Raw genomic sequence first — 21,946 nt, forward strand, 5'->3', positions numbered from 1 at the left:
AAGGTATGATTCTGAGAGTATGACTATGTCAGGCTGTTGCTTGACTAGTCTGTAAGACAGCTCTCCCAATTTTGGCACTAGCCCCCAGATGTTAGTGAGCAGAACTTAAGGGTCGACAGAGCTGAGTTTGCCATTGCCGTTTCTGGTGCCTAGATTATGCTGGTTTCATTCCTTTTAGACATTTTAGTGGTTTGATACATTTGAGTGGCTTGCCAGGCCATTTCAGAGGACAGTTAAGAGTCAACCACATTGCTGTGGGTCTGAAGCCACATGTAGGCCCGACCAGTTAAGTGCTTCTTGAATCATTGCATTTTAGGTGCTGTAAGCACCACACATATCTGAATGGGATATGCTCAGTGCAAGTTATGCACTCATGCAGTGCTCTTTCCAAGTTTCCGGAGCAGATCTTTTTTGAGAGTGGCAAGTTGACGGTAAGTAGCAAAATCAGTATTTGCAGCCTAACAGTCCAACTGGAGTTAAGCTAGGTTGCCTTAGAGATCAACCAAGGAAAGACATTCCCAGTGCCCCACCTATCTGCCATTTGCAACAGGCACCAAGCAACTAATGTCTTTTGAAGCATTATCCATTTCCAATGAGGTTTTGGTAAGACTTTGGTTAGTATAAAGGGCTATAATATCATGGCCTCTTCCCACCTACACTGCCCAATGCTCAATGCATGTGGTACTGTCAGCCTCAGGCTTCTGTGCTTCATAATATGGGTGCTGGCGTTCAAACTACAGTAAAGCTTTCAGGGTGTGCAGGTTATATTATTGATCCTATCGCCTTGGGCGAATAGGCACTCAAACAAGGCACTGAAGGGTTTCTAATACATGAAACTGTACCCCAGGAGGAGTCTATTCCTTCAGATGAAGAGGGACGGAAATTGGGAAAAAATAAAAGCAGCAATTTTGAATCTTGATTGATATTGCTGGGGTGTTGATAATATAAGAACCTGGCTTGTAATAAATACTGAGCCGGAGGGAATGAGAATGTTGAATTAACGTTCACAGCTCAATCCATTTCTGCATCAATGACGATCTCAGCTAATGACAATTTTCTTCCTAAAGCAGGCACACTTAGTGCCCTGGGAAATATTCAGAAATGAACAGAAAAAACCACAAAGTTGGATGTTAATGTTGGCTATCATTTGTTGTTTCCTCCGTTTTCTTTTGCTCCTCCTCTTCTGAAGGTTTCAGACTAGTATTTCACAGGGGAAAGTACTGACACCATTGCTTTTTATTATTTATATTAATGCCATAGACCTAGGTATACAGGGCACAATTTCAAAATTTGCAGACACAACACTTGGAAGTATTGTGAACTGTGAGAACGATAGTGATAGACTTCAAGAGAAAATAGACAGACTAGTGGAATGAGTGGATGAGTGACAGCTAAAATTTATTGCAGAGAAATGTGAAGTGAAACATTTTGATAGGAAGAACAAGAGTGACAATATAAACTGAAGGGGACAATCCTGGGGTGCAGGAACAGAGAGATGTGGAGTATATGTGCATAAATTGTTGTAGGCGGCAGAGCAGATTGAAAAAGTGGTTAAAAAGGCATACGGAGTTCTTGGGCTTTATGAATCAAGGCATAGTATAAATGCAAGGAAGCCAAGGCAAAACTTTATAAAAATGCTGGCTCGGCCTCAGCTGGAGAAATGTACCCAATTCTGAGCACCATACTTTAGGAAGGATGTGAAGGCTTTAGAGAAGTTGGAGAAAAGATTTACAAAGATGGTTCCAGGGATGAGGGATTCAGTTACGAGGATAGATTGGAGGAGTTGGGGTTGTTCTTGTTGGAGAAGAGAAGATTAAGAACAGATTTAATAGAGGTGTTCAGAATCATGAGGGGTTTGGACAAGTAGATAGCGAGAAACTGCTTTGGTGGAAGTGTTGTGAACCAAAGGACATTGACTTAAGGTGATTCATAAGAACCAAAGGTAACATGAGAAAACATTTCTTTTGGCACAACGAATGGTTAGGATTTGCACTGCCTGAGAATGTGGTGGAGGCAGATTCAATTGTGGCTTTCAACTAGGAATTGGATAAGCACCTGAAGGAAAAAAAAATTGCAGGGTTATGGGGAAAGAGCGAGCGAGTGGGACTAGTTGAATTGCTGTTGCAGGGAGTTGGCGTAGACTCAATGCACTGAATGGTCTCTTTCTGTGCAGTCACCATCCTACGATGCTAGGTGCTAAGCCTTACTTCTTGTGTTTCAATTAGCAGCCCTCTAGTACCTCACCAAAAATATTCTTCATGTGTAAATCAAGACAGAGGCCGCTGGCAGGCAATTCAGCTGTGAGGGCGACACAAGTAAGCCCAATCTTCTTTTCACCTGATGAATACTTTCAACAAGAGTCACTAAGTAGTGATCAGCAGCAGGAATCCTGACTGATTGCTTTTCTCTGTTTATTGCAGACTACTGAAGCCATCTATGATACCGCAACCACTGACCCACTGGATATCGCAATATGCGCAGTTAGAAGTCACAATATGGTGCCGGGTCAATGTTCTTAAATTTGAGCAATTCATGTTGTTCAAAAATTCCAGTTGGTTGTGCTTTTTCACCTCCTTCCCCATACAGAACAGCATAAAGCTCACTCATTGACTTTGTGAGTTTAACCAGTGAAGTATAAAAAAAGCCCTGGAAAATCCCCTGTTCTGTGTTAGATAATTTCAGTCATGCAACAATAATAAGTGGTACAACTGCCCTCAGCCATTGACTGAAGACAGGAATGGGCTAAGTTCTGATGCATGCTATGTTTAAGTAGCCTGGCAGCATTTACGATCCAGTGAATAATAGTCATTTGGGTGAGGTATCTGAGGGTTCACACGCTCAAAGGGAATTGTTACTTCTGGAAAGAAAGAGAAGAAAAAAAAGTATAGCAGAACAAAGTTTTGAAAACAAAACAAAAACAGAATTACCTGGAAAAACTCAGCAGGTCTGGCAGCATCGGCGGAGAAGAAAAGAGTTGACGTTTCGAGTCCTCATGACCCTTCGACAGAACTTGAGTTCGAGTCCAGGAAAGAGCTGAAATATAAGCTGGTTTAAGGTGTGTGTGTGGGGGGCGGAGAGATAGAGAGACAGAGAGGTGGAGGGGGTTGGTGTGGTTGTAGGGCCAAACAAGCAGTGATAGAAGCAGATCATCAAAAGATGTCAACCACAATAGTACAATAGAACACATAGGTGTTAAAGTTAAAGTTGGTGATATTATCTAAACGAATGTGCTAATTAAGAATGGATGGTAGGGCACTCAAGGTATAGCTCTAGTGGGTTTTTTTTTTATATTTTTTTTATATAATGGAAATAGGTGGGAAAAGGAAAATCTTTATAATTTATTGGGAAAAAAAAGAGGAAGGGGGAAACAGAAAGGGGGTGGGGACGGGGGAGGGAGCTCACGACCTAAAGTTGTTGAATTCAATATTCAGTCCGGAAGGCTGTAAAGTCCCTAGTCGGAAGATGAGGTGTTGTTCCTCCAGTTTGCGTTGGGCTTCACTGGAACAATGCGGCAAGCCAAGGACAGACATGTGGGCAAGAGAGCAGGGTGGAGTGTTAAAATGGCAAGCGACAGGGAGGTTTGGGTCATTCTTGCGGACAGACCGCAGGTGTTCTGCAAAGCGGTCGCCCAGTTTACGTTTGGTCTCTCCAATGTAGAGGAGACCACATTGGGAGCAACGAATGCAGTAGACTAAGTTGGGGGAAATGCAAGTGAAATGCTGCTTCACTTGAAAGGAGTGTTTGGGTCCTTGGACGGTGAGGAGAGAGGAAGTGAAGGGGCAGGTGTTGCATCTTTTGCGTGGGCAAGGGGTTGTGCCATAGGAGGGGGTTGAGGAGTAGGGGGTGATGGAGGAGTGGACCAGGGTGTCCCGGAGGGAGCGATCCCTACGGAATGCCGATAAGGGGGGTGAAGGGAAGATGTGTTTGGTGGTGGCATCATGCTGGAGTTGGCGGAAATGGCGGAGGATGATCCTTTGAATGCGGAGGCTGGTGGGGTGATAAGTGAGGACAAGGGGGACCCTATCATGTTTCTGGGAGGGAGGAGAAGGAGTGAGGGCGGATGCGCGGGAGATGGGCCGGACACGGTTGAGGGCCCTGTCAACGACCGTGGGTGGAAAACCTCGGTTAAGGAAGAAGGAGGACATGTCAGAGGAACTGTTTTTGAATGTAGCATCATCGGAACAGATGCGACGGAGGCGAAGGAACTGAGAGAATGGGATGGAGTCCTTACAGGAAGTGGGGTGTGAGGAGCTGTAGTCGAGATAGCTGTGGGAGTCGGTGGGTTTGTAATGGATATTGGTGGACAGTCTATCACCAGAGATTGAGGCAGAGAGGTCAAGGAAGGGAAGGGAAGTGTCAGAGATGGACCACGTGAAAATGATGGAGGGGTGGAGATTGGAAGCAAAATTAATAAATTTTTCCAAGTCCTGACGAGAGCAGGAAACAAAGACTGTCTTTGAAAACAAAGACTGGTTAGTCTTATACTATGAATTCAAAATAAAGTTCTTAATCTTAGCACAGGTGGGATGAGCAGATTCAACACAATTTACATTTTTTTCTAGTTTTCAACTGGTTTCTGGATGGAACAATATAGAGATAGGAATCTATTTGGATAGATAGACTGTCTCCGTCTCCAACTTACCCCACATGGATTTCAACTGAAATTCCACCCCTCACGTTTCGAACCCACCCAGGATTACAGGTATCTCCGGGACATAAAACGTTTCTCGGACTGCTGTTCCCGTCACATTCTGAAATCCACATTCAGTGCCATGCGCCGCCATATGAACACACTCGACCTCTCCCTCCAGCAGCACCGCCGTACCCTTTTTCAAAGCTGCGCGTGCCCCCAGTTTCATTTTATCCTTCGGCTCATCCGACGCCTCAACAAGAAACTTTTTCTCTTTCTCTCAAGTGCTAAGGACCGCAAGCTCCAACAACTCATCGACACCAACACCCATCTAGGACCCTCCACCCCTGCCTGTCCCTCCATCCCCACCCCATCTTCCAATCCCAACCCCAGCCGTGTATTCACTATACCCCCTGACCTTCCCCTCTCCGATGCTGAACGTTCAGTGCTCAGCAAAGGACTTAGTTTCATACCCTTACGCCCTCACCTCAATGAATTTCGGGCTCGGCATGATACTGAACTCTTCTTCCGCCGTCTTCGTCTCCGGGCTCACTTCTTTGGGCAGGAGTCCTCTCCCAGTTCAACAGATCCTTTTACCCATCTCCAATATTCTCCCTCCACCTGGACCCCTCCCTCTGGATTCTTACCTTCTCTCGATCTTTTCATTGAGAACTGTCAGCGCGACATTAGTCGTCTCAATTTCTCTGCTCCTTTCACCCATTCTAACCTGTCTCTCTCTGAACTTACTGCACTCCATTCTCTCAGGGCCAACCCTGACATTGTCATCAAACCCGCTGACAAGGGTGGTGCTGTTGTTGTCTGGCGCACTGACCTCTACCTCGCGGAGGCTGAGCGTCAACTCGCAGACACTTCCTCCTACCTCTCCCTGGACCATGACCCCACCACTGAACATCAAGGCATTGTTTCCAGGGCTGTCACTGACCTCATCTCCTCTGGGGATCTCCCTCCCACAGCTTCCAACCTGATAGTCGCCCAACCTCGGACGGCCCGCTTCTATCTCCTACCCAAAATCCCCAAACAGAACTGCCCCGGTAGACCGATCGTCTCAGCTTGCTCCTGCCCCACAGAACTCATTTCTCGTTATCTTGACTCCCTTCTCTCTCCCCTTGTCCAGTCCCTTCCCACCTGCATCCGTGATTCCTCTGACACCTTACGTCACATCAACAATTTCCAGTTCCCTGGCCCCAACCGCTTCCTCTTCACCATGGACGTCCAATCCCTCTACACCTCCATCCCCCACCAGGATGGTCTGAGGGCCCTTAGCTTCTTCCTCGAACAGAGGCCCGAACAATCCCCATCCACCACTACTCTCCTCCGTCTGGCTGAACTTGTTCTCACGCTGAACAATTTCTCCTTCAACTCCTCTCACTTCCTCCAAATAAAAGGTGTGGCTATGGGTACCCGCATGGGCCCCAGCTATGCCTGTCTCTTTATAGGGTATGTGGAATATTCCTTGTTGCAGTCCTACTCCGGCCCCCTTCCACAACTCTTTCTCCGGTACATCGATGATTACTTCGGTGCCGCTTCATGCTCTCATCAGGACTTGGAAAAATTTATTAATTTTGCTTCCAATCTCCATCATTTTCACGTGGTCCATCTCTGACACTTCCCTTCCCTTCCTTGACCTCTCTGTCTCAATCTCTGGTGATAGACTGTCCACCAATATCCATTACAAACCCACCGACTCCCACAGCTATCTCGACTACAGCTCCTCACACCCCGCTTCCTGTAAGGACTCCATCCCATTCTCTCAGTTCCTTCGCCTCCGTCGCATCTGTTCCGATGATGCTACATTCAAAAACAGTTCCTCTGACATGTCCTCCTTCTTCCTTAACCGAGGTTTTCCACCCATGGTCGTTGACAGGGCCCTCAACCGTGTCCGGCCCATCTCCCGCGCATCCGCCCTCACGCCTTCTGCTCCCTCCCAGAAACATGATAGGGTCCCCCTTGTCCTCACTTATCACCCCACCAGCCTCCGCATTCAAAGGATCATCCTCCGCCATTTCCGCCAACTCCAGCATGATGCCACCACCAAACACATCTTCCCTTCACCCCCCTTATCGGCATTCCGTAGGGATTGCTCCCTCCGGGACACCCTGGTCCACTCCTCCATCACCCCCTACTCCTCAACCCCCTCCTATGGCACCACCCCATGCCCACGCAAAAGATGCAACACCTGCCCCTTCACTTCCTCTCTCCTCACCGTCCAAGGGCCCAAACACTCCTTTCAAGTGAAGCAGGTTTTCACTTGCATTTCCCCCAACTTAGTCTACTGCATTCGTTGCTCCCAATGTGGCCTCCTCTACATTGGAGAGACCAAACGTAAACTGGGCGACCGCTTTGCAGAACACCTGCGGTCTGTCCGCAAGAATGACCCAAACCTCCCTGTCGCTTGCCATTTTAACACTCCACCCTGCTCTCTTGCCCACATGTCTGTCCTTGGCTTGCTGCATTGTTCCAGTGAAGCCCAACGCAAACTGGAGGAACAACACCTCATCTTCCGACTAGGCACTTTACAGCCATCCGGACTGAATATTGAATTCAACAACTTTAGGTCGTGAGCTCCCTCCCCCATCCCCACCCCCTTTCTGTTTCCCCCTTCCCTTTTTTTTCCAATAAATTATAAAGATTTTCCTTTTCCCACCTATTTCCATTATAAAAAAAACCCCCCACTAGAGCTATACCTTGAGTGCCCTACCATCCATTCTTAATTAGCACATTCGTTTAGATAATATCACCAACTTTAACTTTAACACCTATGTGTTCTATTGTACTATTGTCGTTGACATCTTTTGATGATCTGCTTCTATCACTGCTTGTTTGTCCCTACAACCACACATCCCCCCCCCAAACCTCTCTGTCTCTCTATCTCTCCGCCCCCCACACACACACTTTAAACCAGCTTATATTTCAACTCTTTCTTGGACTCGAACTCAAGTTCTGTCGAAGGGTCATGAGGACTCAAAACGTCAACTCTTTTCTTCTCCGCCGATGCTGCCAGACCTGCTGAGTTTTTTCCAGGTAATTCTGTTTTTGTTTTGGATTTCCAGCATCCGCAGTTTTTTTGTTGTAATCTATTTGGATACATGCACTCAAGCCATATAATTTTATATGCAAGAAGTACGTATCAGGCATTCAGGGATGGAGATCAGCGATGATCTCTGTTCTTGAATTCCTAACATGTGCCACTAGCAGGTGAGACTCCTCGTCAGGGCTGTATATTCATATAATCTACTCAGTACCATTTTCTGGCAAAGGAAATAGATAAGTTAAAAAAAGAATTGCAAACACATGAAAATAAAAAAGTATATTTCCAGTGATTGCCCAGATCTGTTAAATCCCTGGATATGGACTAGTAATAACCCAAAAATATTCTGGCTGCAATAGTCTTCTGTAAAAATTTTAACCTAAATCTGTTCAGAACATAAGGGTTTAAAAAATATGCTGTACAGTATTAGTAAGAAATGTGTCAATTTCTACACGTTAAATTTCTTTGCTTGCTATTTTAAAAAAATGGGAAAACCCTTTTAAAGAAGTCATAAGAATTTCACAGAAACACATTAATATGTTCATTACAAATATTGCACAGTACAATATGTTGCAGCAATCTGCTGCCACATTTTTTGCACATTCTTATTGCCTGGGTAACCAAGACTACATTTTTGTGTCAATTCGAAACCATTTTAAACGAAGAGCAGGGAGCTTTCTCCATTCTCCGGTTAACACCAACCCCATCCCAAAACAGATTAGCAAGCCATTTATTTCATTGTTGTCTGTGAAGTCTTGCTATGCAAAACATGGCTGCTACTTTTGCCTGAAATACAGTCATTGCACTTCAAAGTAATGCACTGGCCCTGATCTGACTTTAAGGGAGAGTAAAATTGGGCAGACTGTTAAATGGACATCCGACGCAAGCCTGTCCCAATCCTGCTGGGGCAGGTGAGGTTAAAACTGGGGCAATTGTATGTGAAGCATTTAGAAAAAATTCTGACAAATGTGACTGGGTTCAGTGTAAATGTAAGTATGTTTTAAAATATTAAATAATGTTCCTCTTATGTGATCAAAGTTGCAATGCCGGTTCCATTTATCTGAGACACATGTGAGTTCTTTTTAAAAGTTATATTCTTGTCAACCTACTATTTACAGATTCAGTGCACTGCTGAGAAATGGGATCTTTCATATAAATGTGCCTGTCAAATCCAGTTACTTTCTGCTAAAAGACAAGTGACAAGAAAAATAAAGCAATATGTAGATAAATGATTTTTAAAAATCCTTATTGGAGACTGGCTATGGCATCCTGGCCTGGATAATAACCTGATTAAGTATCTCCAGGAACAGGCGGCAGCTATTGAAGTAAATCCGGAAAAAAATTATGCTCTCTCACCTGTAAAAACAAGAGAGAAACCAATTCCCTCGTTCATCACCTGCCCTGGATAATCCTCAGACACTCGCACTTGACTGCCTCCCAGCAACATGCATCTTCTACAGCAGAACCTCAGAAAAGAAAGAAAAGCACTTCCTCCTCTAAAACCTGATTATTCAGCCTGCAAGCTCAGGAGCAGTGTTGCAAATAAACCTACTAGATCCTAGCTGCCGTTCTAGTTCTGTTAAACAAGAATGCCAAAAAAATGCAAACCAAGCACTAGAGTTCATTTCTGGAAGAACAGAATTGAAAAGCAGGGAAGTTATGTTAATTTGCATCGAACTTTGGTTAGACCACACTTCTTTTAAATTCATTTTTGGAATGTGGGCATTGTTGGCAAGATTAGCATTTATCGCCCATCCCTAACTGTCCTTGAGAAGGTGATGGTGAGCTGCTGCCTTGAACCGCTGCTGTCCCTGTGTCATAGGTACACCCATTCAATGGAGAGATAAATATCTTTTCTCTGCCTCAAATAAATGTGTTATTTTGCCCTCAACTGAACTATTGAAATGGGGAGGGGGAGAGAGTACCAGGATTTTGACCCAACAACAGTGAAGGAGTGGTGATATAATTCCATGACAGGTTGGTGTGTGACTTGGAGGGGAACTTGCAAGTGGTCATTTACTCATGTATCTGTCTAGGTGGTAGAGGTTGCAAGTTTGGAAGGTGCTGCTGAAGGAGGGTTGGTGAGTTGCTGCAGTGCACCTTGTAGATGATACACACTGCTACCACTATACACCAGAGTGGAGAGAGTTTAAAGTGGCAGATGGGGTGCCAATCAAGTTTGCTGCTTTGTCTTGGATTGTGTTGAGCTGCTTGAGTGTTCTTCGAGCTGCACTCTTCCAGACAAGTGGAGAGTTTTGCATTACTATCGTGACTTGTGCCTTGTAGATGGTGGATAGTCTTTGGGGAATTAGGGGTGAGCTACTCATGGAAGAATTCCCAGCCTCTGACTTGCTCTTGTAGCCACAGAATTTATATGGCTGGTCTAGTTCAGTTTGTGGTCATGGTAATCCCCAGGATGTTGATGGAAGTTTCAGTGATGGTAATACCATTGAATGTTACGGGTAGTTGATTAGCTTCTCTCTTGTTAGAGATGGTCACTGCCTGGCACTCGTGTGGCATGAATGTCACTTGCCACTTATCAGCCCATGCCTGAAAGTTGTCCAGAGCTTGCTGTATGTGGGCACAGACATCTTCATGACCTGCGGAGTTGCAAATGATAATGAACACTGTGCAATCATCAGCAAACATCCCCACACTAATCTTATATTGAACAGAAAGTCATTGATGAAACAACTGAAGATGGCTGGGTCTAGCACACTACCCTGATGAACTCTGGCAGCAATGTCCTGGGGCTGAGATGATTGGCTTCCACAATCACAACCATCTTGCTTTGTACCAAATATTGGAGATGTACAAAAAAGGATTTAATGTGATAGAGAATTAGTTTATACTCCTAAAGGGCAAGAGTTCTACCTGCCAAGAAAGACAGCTAAAGGTAAGAGTCAACATTAAACTAATGGAAAAGGCATTCAAACATGCAAAAGAAAGCACAGATTCTGGCAAATGGGGAAGATACAAAGAGTAGCAAAAGGTGACAAAACAGACTGTAAGAACTACAAAAATGGGATTATGTAAAGAAACTTGCAACAGATATCAAAATCAACACAAAAGTCTTTACAAGTACATTCGGAAAAAGAGGGTGGTCAGAAAGAACAAAAATAAAAATAGCTGGAAAAACTCAGCGGTCTGACAGCATCTGCGGAGAGGAATACAGTTAACATTTCGAGTCCGTATGACTCAACAATTCTGATGAAGTGCCATGCGGACTCAAAACATTAACTGTATTCCTCTCCGCAGATGCTGTCAGACCTGCTGAGTTTTTCCAGCTATTTTTATTTTTGTTTCAGATTTCCAGCATCCGCAGTATTTTGCTCTTATATTAGTGGTCAGAAGGAATGTGGGCCCTTTGAAAACTGATAGTTGTGATATTGTCAATGAAAATAAAGAAATGCTGGTCATGCTGAATAATTACTTTGTGTCAGTACTTACAGTAGATGCATGACAGACAACCCAAGGAAACTATTATTGAATCAGGGACAGGGACTCAACAAAATTAACATAAGTGAGATAACAGTCATGGAGAAATTAATGGCACTAAAAAGTGACAAATTCCCAGGACCAAATGATTTCCATCCCAGGGTTTTAAAATAAATAGATGAGAACATTACAGACGCCCTAACTTCGATCTTCCAAAGTTCTCTCATTCCTTTAACAATTTAGGTGATGGGGTAAAAAGCCACATATGCAAATTTGCCAATGACACAAAGATAAATGGAATGGTAAGCAGTGTAGCTGGAAACAGAAAATTACAACGTGATATTGATAGAGTAAGTGAAAGGTCAAAATTGTGGCAAATAGATAATAGTGGGGGTCCAATTGAGAGTTGGTGGTGCAAGTACACAGACCCTAAAAATGCCAAGAGCAAGTATAGCAAATAATCAAAATTGGTAATGGAATGCTAGTCTTTATATTTAGAGAAATAGAATATTAGGGAAAGAAGTCATGCTTCAATGATATATAACCCTGGTTAGATCGTACTTGGAGTACTGTGAGCAGTTCTGGGCTTCACTCCTTAGGAAGGATATACTGGCCTTGGAGGGAGTGCAGCATTTAGCAGGAAGATATCTGAATTTCAAGAGCTCAGTTATGAGCAGAGATTAAACTAATTATGGTTGTATTCCCTGGAATTTAGAAGGTTAAGGGGTGATTTGATTGGAGTTTTCAAGATATTAAGGAAGACAGAAAGGGTAGATTTGGGAGAAACTATCTCCATTGGTTGGGGAGTCTAGGACTAGGAGCATAGTCTAAAAATTAGAGCAAGACTTTTCAGGAATGAAATGAGGAAACACTTCTTAATGCAAAGGGTGGTAGCAGTTTGGAACTCTCTTTTCTGATGGCAACTGATGTTAGATCAATTGTTAATTTTAAAAGTGAGATTGATAGATTTATGTGAGCCAAACGTATCAAGGGATACGGGGCAAGGGCATAGGCAGAAAAAGAAGTTAGGTTGCAGATCAGCAATGACCTCACTGAATGGCAAAACAGACTCAAGAAGCTAAATGGCCTGTTCCTGTTCTTACGTTCCTAAGGGGAAGCTAGATAAACATGGAGGAGAAAGGAAAAGATTGATATGCAGGTAAGATTAGATAAATTATGGTGGAAGGAGGCTTGTTTGAAGCATAAATTACAGAATAGACAAGTTAGCCTGAATGAACTGTTTCTGTGCTGTAAGTTCTATGTAATGTTTCCTGTCAACTGCTCAGCAGAGATTCTCAATTGAGTGCTTAAAACTGAGATTAAAATAATGGTCTCTCCTGCTCCAATTATTGATGGCCTTCATTAAACACTAAAGCAAAATTGTTTAAATTATAAAACAGAACATACGAACAACGAGCAGGAGTAGGCCATTCAGCCCCTCGAGCCTGCTCCACCATTTAATAAGATCATGGCTGATCTGATAGCAACGTGAAATCTGCATCCCATCTACCCCCAATAATCTATCACACCCATGCTTACCAAAAATGTATCCATCTCTACCTTAAAAACATTCAAAGACTCTGCTTCCACTACCTTTTCAGGAAGAGAGTTCCAAAGACTCACCTCAACTTGTAATTAAATGAGCGGCCTTATTTTTAAACAGTGACTCAGAGTTCTAGACTTTTCCACAAGAGGAAACATCCTCTCCACATCCAACCTGTCAAAGCCCCTCAGGATCTTATGTGTTTCAATCAAGTCGCCTATTACTCTTCTAAACTCCAGCGGATACAGGCCCAACCTGTCCAACCTTTCCTCATAAGACAAACCACCCATTCCAAGTATTAGTCTGGTAAACCTTCTCTGAACTGCTTCCAACATGTTTACATCCTTAAATAAGGTGACCAATACTGTACACAGTACTCCAGATGTGATCTCACTAGTGCCCTATACAACTGATGCATAATGTCCCTACTTTTGAATTTAATTCCCCTCGCAATAAACGATAACATTCTATTAGCTTTCCTAATAAGTACTTACTTGCACTAGGACACCCAGATCGCTCTGCACCTCAGAGCTCTGCAATCTCTCACCATTTAGATAATATGCTTCTCTTTTATTCTTCCTGCCAAAATGGACAATTTCACATTTTCCCACATTATACTCCATTTGTCAGATCTTTTCCTACTCACCTAACCTATCTATATCTTTTTGTAGCCCCTAATGTCCTCTTCCTAACTTACTTTCCTCCCTATCTTTGTGTCACCAGCCAATTTGGCAGCCATCCCTCTAATCCCTTCATTCAAGTAATTTATATAAATTGTAAACAACTGAGGTCCCAGCACTGATCCCTGTGGCACCACTCGTTGCATCTTGCCAACCTGAAAAAGACCCATTTATGCCTAAACTTTGCTTCTTGTTAGCCAGCCAATCTTCCATCCATGCCAATGTTACCCCCTATACCATGAGCTTCTATTTTCCACAATAACCTTTGATCTGGCACTTTACCAATCCCTTCCAGAAATCTAAGTTCTTCTTCACATCCCCACCCACCCTATATCTTTTGCCCAAAACTTTGATTAAATCTGTGTCCCTAGTTCTTGTCCCATCAGCTAATGGAAACAGCTTTTTTGTCTACCCTATCTAAACCTGTCATATTCTTATGCACCTGTATCAAATCTCCCCTCAATCTTCTTTGCCGCAAGGAGAACAACCCCAACTTCTCGAACCTAACCTTGAACTAAAGTCGCTCATTCCTGGAACAATTCTGGTAAATTTCCTCTGCACCCTCTCAAAGACACTCATATTCCTCCAAAAGGGTTGTGATCAGAAAGTGGGAGCTAAGTACACAGCTAGGACAGGAGGGGAGAAAAGAGGTAGAAAATATTTAAGATATTCAATACATTCTTGTTCTGTTGGAATTTTACCAGAACTTTACAGATTTACAGTTTTACTGATATCATACGCAGGGTATTCTAAAGGTGCTCAAATAGTTAAATGATATCACAGTCTTTAGGGAAGGAATGGGGTTCAAGGTGAGGACATCTGGTTACAGCATTGATTGATAATTTGGCGGTGAAGCAGACACAGTCTGATGGCGACAGTGAGTAACTGGTTTTATTATATGTCTGAAAACCTGAACTCAGGAAGGATCATGAGTGAAAAGACATTTGAAAGGACACATGGAGCATATTAGCACGAAAGTATTCTGGATATTATCGTGGACAATACCGCACCACTGGATACCCAGCAAAGAAAGTTCAGAGGAACAAATATTCCTACTTTCCTTTTTTAAAGAAACTTTGTGCTCATTAGAGTGAGGTGTGTTAATGTTGATAAAATTAAAGATTCATACCTAGCAATTTGCCCATACCACATCTTTTTTCAGACATTTAGTGGCCTGTTATGCTTCCAGTTTGATAGCAGGAAGTGCATGCTCATAAATAATTGCAAAATGTACTGCTGCAATATTGATGTCGGCAACAAAAAAAAATTGGCCTTAGGGCCAACGCCTGATACAGGCATTAGGCTCTTTGCATATTCAAATAAGTGGCCTTAACACCTGTTTGAAGCTCCCTCTGTAAAATCAGGTTGTACTGAATGCAGCTGGCAATAAGCCAAGTGTATGCCAAGAAGTCAAGTCACCCATCTGTGACAGATTTAACGATCTGATACCTGAAACAGGAGAGTCTCCAGCACATTGATGATGATCAACCAGTTCACCGGGTTCAGTAATGGAATCTGGAGAAGTAGCTTTTGCTAAAGTCCCTCATAAGATACTGTTAGCTAAAGGTGAAGTTCAAGGAATTGAAAGCAAATTATTGATCGGGTTACAAAATTGACTGAGAAGCAGGAGACAGAGAGCAGGGACTCAAATTGGCATGACATAACTAGGGGTGTCCCAGAAGTATCTGTGTCGGGGCTGCAATTATTCACTATAATTATTAATGAGTTAAATGAAAGGCTAGAAAGCCACATATTCAAATTTATCAATGACATAAAGACAGGTGGCATGATAAGCAATGTAGATTTCCTTAGATAGCACCTTCCAAACCCATGACCACTACCAACTAGGAGACAAGAGCAGCAGAAACATGGGAAATCCACCATCTGGAAGTTCCCCTCCAAGTTACTCACCATCCTGACTTGGAAATATATCACCATTCCTTTATTATCGTTCGGATAAAATCCTGGAACTCCCTTCTTAGCAGCACTGTGGGTGTACCTACATCACATGGACTGCAGCAGTTCAAGAAGGCAGCTCACCACCACCTTCTCAAGGGCAACATGGGATAGGCAATAAATGCTGGCCCAGCCAGCCAAGTCCATATCCCGTGAATGAATTAAAAAGGACAAAAACATAAAATTACAAAGAAATACTAAAAGATTAAGTGAATGGGCAAAACTGTGGCAAATAGGCGTCAATGCAGTCAAATTTGAGACCATCTGCTTTGGATCTAAGAAGGATAGAACAGGATACATTTTAAATGTGGGAAGCTGGAAACAATGGGGGTCCAGGGATACAGATCATTAAAATGTCATGCGAAGAAAATAATCAAAAGTGCTAATGGAATGCCGGACAGGTGGCTGAGGTGGTGGTGGGGGAACATTTTAGTGATAGCGACCACAACATGGTGCAATTTAAGCTTGTTATGGAAAAAGAAATAGACAAGTTGCAAAAAAATGTTTTGGATTGGGGGAGAGCGGATTTTAGTAAAATAAGGCAGGATCTGGCCAAGGTAGACTGGGAACAGCTACTTGTGGGGAAATCGACAAAGGAGCAGTGGGGCGGGGGTTCAAAAAGGAAATAGGAGGATGCAGGCTCAACATGTTACCTCTCGGGTGATAGGAAGGTGCAACAAGCCCAGAGAACCAAAGATATTCGGGATACGATGAGAAGGAAGAGAGAGGCTTTTAGCAGGTACAAGGGAAGCAAATCAGCGGAGGCATTAGTGGAGTACAGACAGTGCAGGGTGGAGCTTCAGAAAGCAATTAGGAGAGCAAAGAGGGGATATGAGAAAGTTCTGGCTGGTAAAAGTAGGGAAAATCCCAAGATATTCTATAAGTATATCAATGGGAAGAGGATAACCAGGGAAAGAGTAGGACCCATTAGGGACCAAGGAGGCAATCAATGGGTGGAGCCAGAAGGCATCAGTAGAGTGTTGAACAAATGCTTCACAAACGTCTTCACCCAAGAGAATGAACATGAAGGTGTCGACCTCAAGGAGAGAGACTGCAAGGTTCTTGAGCAAATTGATATAGGGAGTGACAAGGTATTGGAGGTATTGGCAGGCTTAAAAGTGGACAAATCTCCAGGTCCGGATGGTTTGTGTCCCAGACTGCTGAGGGAGGCAAGGGAGGAGATTGCAGGGGGTCTGAACCAAATTTTTAATTCCTCTCTGGCCATGGGGGAGGTGCCAGAGGACTGGAGAACAGCTAATGTGGTTCCGCTATTTAAGAAGGGTTATAGAGATAAGCCAGGGAACTACAGGCCAGTGAGTCTCATGTCAGTGGTAGGGAAACTATTGGAGAAAATTCTGAAGGAGAGAATCTATCTCCATTTGGAGAGGCAAGGTTTGATCGGGGATAGTCAGCATGGCTTTGTCAGAGAGAGGTCATGCCTAACAAATTTGATTGAATTTTTTGAGGAGGTGACCACGTGTGTAGATGAGGGTAGTGCAGTTGATGTAGTTTATATGGATTTCAGCAAAGACTTTGACAAGGTCCCACATGGGAGACTTATAAAGAAGGCAAATGCATATGGGATACAGGGTAATTTGATAAGGTGGATTCAAAATTGGCTTAGTTGTAGGAGACAGAGTGTGATGACAGACGGCTGCTTTAGTGACTGGAAGCCAGTGTCCAATGGCGTACCACAGGAATCTGTGCTCGGTCCCCTATTATTCGTCATTTATATAAATGACATAGATGACTATGTGGGGGGTAGGATAAGTAAGTTTGTGGATGACACAAAGATTGGCCGGGTGGTTAACAGTAAGGTTGAGTGTCTTGGGCTATATGAAGATATAGACGGGATGGTCAAATGGGCAGGCAAGTGGCAGGTGGAGTTTAACCCTGAAAAGTGTGAAGTGATACACTTTGGAAGGAGTAATTTGACAAGGAAGTATTCAATGAATGGTATAACACTAGGAAGTTCTGAGGAACAAAGGTACCTTGGCGTGTGTGTCCATGGATTTCTGAAGGCAGAAGGGAATGTTAGTGGGGTGGTGAAAAAGGCATATGGGACACTTGCCTTTATCAATCGAGGCATAGATTACAAAAGTACGGAGGTCCTGTTGGAGTTGTGTAGAACCTTGGTGAGGCCACAGCTGAAGTACTGTGTGCAGTTCTGGTGGCCACATTATAGGAAGGATGTGATTGCACTGGAGAGGATGCAGAGGAGATTCACCAGGATGTTGCCTAGGATGAAACATTTAAGTTATGAAGAGAGGTTGGATAGACTTGGGTTGTTTTCGTTGGAGCAGAGAAGGCTGAGGGGCGACCTGATCGAGGTGTACAAGATTATGAGGGGCATGGGCAGAGTAGATAGGGAGCAGCTGTTCCCCTTAGTTGAAGGGTCAGTCATGAGGGGACACAAGTTCAAGATGAGGGGCAGGAGGATCAGGGGGATGTGAGGAAAACTTTTTTTACCCGGAGGGTGGTGACGGTCTGGAATGCGCTGCCTGGGTGGGTGGTGGAGGTGGGTTGCCTCACATCCTTTAAAAAGTACCTGGATGAGCACTTGGCACGTCATAACATTCAAGGCAATGGGCCAAGTGCTGGTAAATGGGATTAGGTAGGTAGGTCAGGTGTTTCTCACATGTCAGTGCAGAATCGATGGGCCGAAGGGCCTCTACTGTACTCTGTGAATGCTGACCTTTATATCCAGAGGACTGGAAAATAAGGGGTAGAAGTCATCCTTCAGCTAAACAAAGCCCTGTTACTTTGAATCTTTATAAAACACTAGTTCGGTCCCAGCTGGAGAATTGAGTCCAATTCTGGGAGCAGCAATTTAGGAAGGATGTAAAGGCTTTAGAGACTTTGCAGAAAGGATTTACAAAAATTGTGCCCGAATGAGGGACTTCAGTTACATGGTATATTGGAGAGGTGGGGTTATTCTCCTTAGAGAAGAGAAGAATTAAAAGATTCTATAGAGCTGTTCAAAATCATGAGGAGTTTCAACAGAGTAGATAGAAAGAAACTGTTCCAATTGGTGGGAGGGTCAAATACCAGAAGACACAGGTCTAAGGTGATTTACAAAACAACCAACACAGCGAGTCAGTAGGATCAGGATCCACTGCCTGACAGTATGGTGGAGACAGATTCAATCATGGCTTTCAAAAGGGAATTGGATAAGCATCTGAAGAAAACAATATTACTACGGGAAAGGACAGACAAGTGAGCCTAATTGCGTTGCTCTTGCAGAAAGCCAGCATGATAGATCAGATGACCTCCTTCTGTGGTGTAACTATTCTATGATTCTATGGTTTGACAACACCTGGAGTATTGTGACATTGCACCTTATGAAGGATATATTGGCCTTGGAGAGAGTGCAGCGCTGATTTGCCAGAATGCTACCTAACCCCAATGGGTTAAATTACAAGACTAAACAAACTCAGGTTGTATTCTCTGGAATTTAGAAGGTTAAGGGGCAATTTAATCCAAGTTTTCAAGATATTAATGATAACAGATAGGGGCATTGGCTGAAATCAATTCTGCTGGCTGGAGAGTCTAGGACTGGGGGGCATAATCTAAAAATTAGAGCCAGACCTTTCAGCAGTGAAATTAGGAAATATATCTTCACACAGAGGGTGATAGAAGTTTGGAACTCTCTTACGCAAATGGCAATTGATGCTTGATCAACTGTTAAATTTAAAAGTGAAATTGATATATTTTTGTTAAGCAAAGGTATTAAAAGATATGGAACAAAGACAAGAAAAAGATTTAGGTTGCTGATTAGCCATAATCTCACAGAACGGAGGAATAGGCTCATGGAGCTGAATGGTCTACTCCTGTTCTGATGTTCCTATATTTATCCAATCTCTATATAGTATGTTTTCCAGGAGTCACTGGTCAAGAAAGGGGGATAAAATTGGAGGGGAAAATAATCAAAGATAGCATATTCAAGCTTGCTCAGGAATGTACCTTAACAAACAATTGATTATTCTCCCTCACCTTGTTTGAAATTTGAAGGTGACAGAGACTTCACTTCAGATTTGATTGTTGTGGTTTCTGATTCTGTATTTGGTTCAAAATCCTCATTGAAAGGATGATAAGATTCAAACGATTGACTGTAGGATTGACGACTCTCCTCATTTTCATCAGTGTAGGATGCAAAGGATTCATCACTGTATTTCGCTATACTGCTACTGCAGCTGTGGTATGATTCACAGGAGTCATCTTCAGCATACTTGATCAGAATCTGCCCTTCACAAGTTTCTGTCTTGTTTGCCATGGGTAATAGGAGGGCACCTAAACAAAAAGAATAAAGATAATTTGTAAGTGACAGCTTCTCTAATGTTTTGCTTGTTAAAAGTAAAATCCACTGTACGCACTAATGTGTACGATTGAACACAGATTCAATTCCTGGCATCTGCTGAGTTAGATGATCTCAAGTGGGATGGCATAGATTTCCCTCAGTTCCCTGGGCTAATAGGAAAAAGGGAAAAATCAGTGGGAGTTCACCTTCCCATGTGGTTCCTACTGGAAAATGCATGTGTCTCAATGTCAAGTAAGGCTCAGCTGTGACTTCCTCCCACAGTTAAATAACCTGCCAGCCCTCGTTATCTAAACTCATGCATGTAGAATGATCACTTAGACCAGGTAACAGAGTTCCTGGCCGCTGTGGAACTGAAGTCTGGCACCTAGAGAAGAGGGATAAAATTGAGAGACTGGATTCAGAAGGGACTTTGGGCCATGCAACAAACCATTCCCATTATACTGCATTAGCTAATCTCAGCTGCATTAACAGTTAAGGTACAAGGTATAAACCTATATTAGCAAATTTTAAAAATGCCTGGAGTATCTGCTCTTGATCTCACTCAAACATCCTGGCTGGAAGTGTGACAGCTAGGATCAGACTCAGCTGTGAAGAACCACCACCCACCACCACCCATCCCCTCACTATGGTCAAATAACAGAAAATTGAAATGGCAGAAATTATATTTTTTAAAACAAAAAACAGTTGAGGTAATTTAATAATTCATTGCTGCCAGCAGGTTGCCACAGATACAAGGATCAGGGTAAGAGGGCGGAAAAATTGTAGCACTGACTCATACTCCCTGTCAGCACATGAGAGTTCAGAATTAGCCCAAGTGTCGCAAGAGAACAGAGAACAATTAGCTGTTAAATATACAGTTTAACAAAGTCAATGAAACCTGACATTATAGGTCTGAAAAGTGAGGATGAAAATACAACAGTTCGTTAACTCCATGAGCTGAGTGCTATCTCTCACAGAGAGCTAGTGAAATCATTCCTGCTTCCATTTTTCTTTTGCAAACCTCTGTAGGCTGAAAGCGTCGTCTTGGTAACAGGCATATTATCTCATCTCACCTTTCAGCTTAGTGAACTGTGACCCTTGGGTGAGAGACATTTAGTGGTTTCCTTCATGTTCAATGGGAGATTATGTACTGTGCTCTGTTTCTACAGTTCACTCAGGTCCCTGAGAACATAAAGTTAAATAATAAATAACTGAGTTCCTGTGAGCTGCTGGACTTCCTCCCCAACCTCACACTGCTGCATAGTTCTTAAAGGAACTGGAATGTTCCATTCCAAATATGTTTTGAGGGGAGGAATTTCCCCAGAGTCTCAACCAAGGCATTTAATTTTACACGTAACCTAAATAAAGATCTGCTGGAAATAGATATCATGCATAATTGCTTACTGTTAACACAGACTTCTGATTTAAATTTGCAGCTTTGCTATTGCTTGAATAGATGTTTTTATTCCTTCACTGAATCAAGGCATGAGAGCAGCTTAAGACTCCCACGTGACTCTCCACAATGTCAATAATCCCTCCCACTCTTTGGTTAAATGTAGCTCCAGTATTCTAATTGTCAGTTATTCCATATGTAGCAAAAATTTTATTTATGTTTATTTCATTGGAATGTATTTTGAAATAGTTTGGCACATTTGCTGTTTTAGGGTTTTGCTGGACAATAAATAGCTGCCCTTGTTTGCCTAAATAATAAAATTGGTTAGAAATTACTTTGTGCTATTCTGACATTATAATGCGCAATAAAAATCCATGCTTTTTTCTTTCACTGAACCCTGCATGAGTCCTGTATAGATGAGTCAAATAACATAAAGATCCTGTGGCACTATTAGGTGAAAAGCAAGAGTTCCAATTGTTACGATCCTGTTGGAGACCATTAACATTTAAAGAAGAAATCTGAACAATCAGCAATTAACCAACAGAAACATGCCACAAGATTTCACTTTTTAAACAGAAACTAACTTTATGTATATCAAAAAGAATTAAACAAAGTATTAATTTAACACTATAGCTTATAGAGACTTATGCTATAAACTCAGTTCTACTTTTTACTTCTTCACAAGAGTTCCCTTATCTTAAGAGACCTTTAAAGGTTCATTCACTTTTCCTGGGACCAATTCAAAGATATATAACCACTCCCTGGAATTCACTCTGATTTATCTTCAATGTTCCAGCTATTCACCAAAGTACAAGATTTCATTTCTAATAGCTTTTTGGCTTAGCAACCTGCCCAATTTCTTTACCAATCTCATAACTCTGGATTCCACAGCTCCAGCACAGGCTTCCCTGGACTCCTGTGCAGTCGCTTAAAATATCAGAAAACACCCTTGGTTTCCAA

General features: G+C 42.8%; 1 protein-coding gene across 3 annotated transcripts in view; it reads right to left on the reverse strand.

Annotated features, from left to right (window-relative positions):
• LOC121282204 (uncharacterized protein C8orf48-like) overlaps positions 1-20,834 on the reverse strand; it is an 87,017-nt gene extending 66,183 nt beyond the window's left edge. For 2 of the 3 annotated variants that reach the window (XM_041195789.1, XM_041195790.1), the window contains exons 1-2: positions 20,667-20,834; positions 19,290-19,586 (exon numbers count right to left, since the gene is read on the reverse strand). In XM_041195789.1, coding sequence (XP_041051723.1) covers positions 19,290-19,586; positions 20,667-20,706 — 337 coding nt within the window. In that variant the 5' untranslated portion in view covers positions 20,707-20,834. Of the gene's footprint in view, positions 1-19,289; positions 19,587-20,496; positions 20,565-20,666 lie in introns of those variants that run through there. The other variant, XM_041195791.1, reaches the window with a different exon arrangement.
• Between the last annotated feature and the right edge of the window lie 1,112 nt (positions 20,835-21,946).

Source organism: Carcharodon carcharias, chromosome 9 (assembly GCF_017639515.1).
Source record: "Carcharodon carcharias isolate sCarCar2 chromosome 9, sCarCar2.pri, whole genome shotgun sequence".
NCBI lineage: Eukaryota > Metazoa > Chordata > Chondrichthyes > Lamniformes > Lamnidae > Carcharodon > Carcharodon carcharias.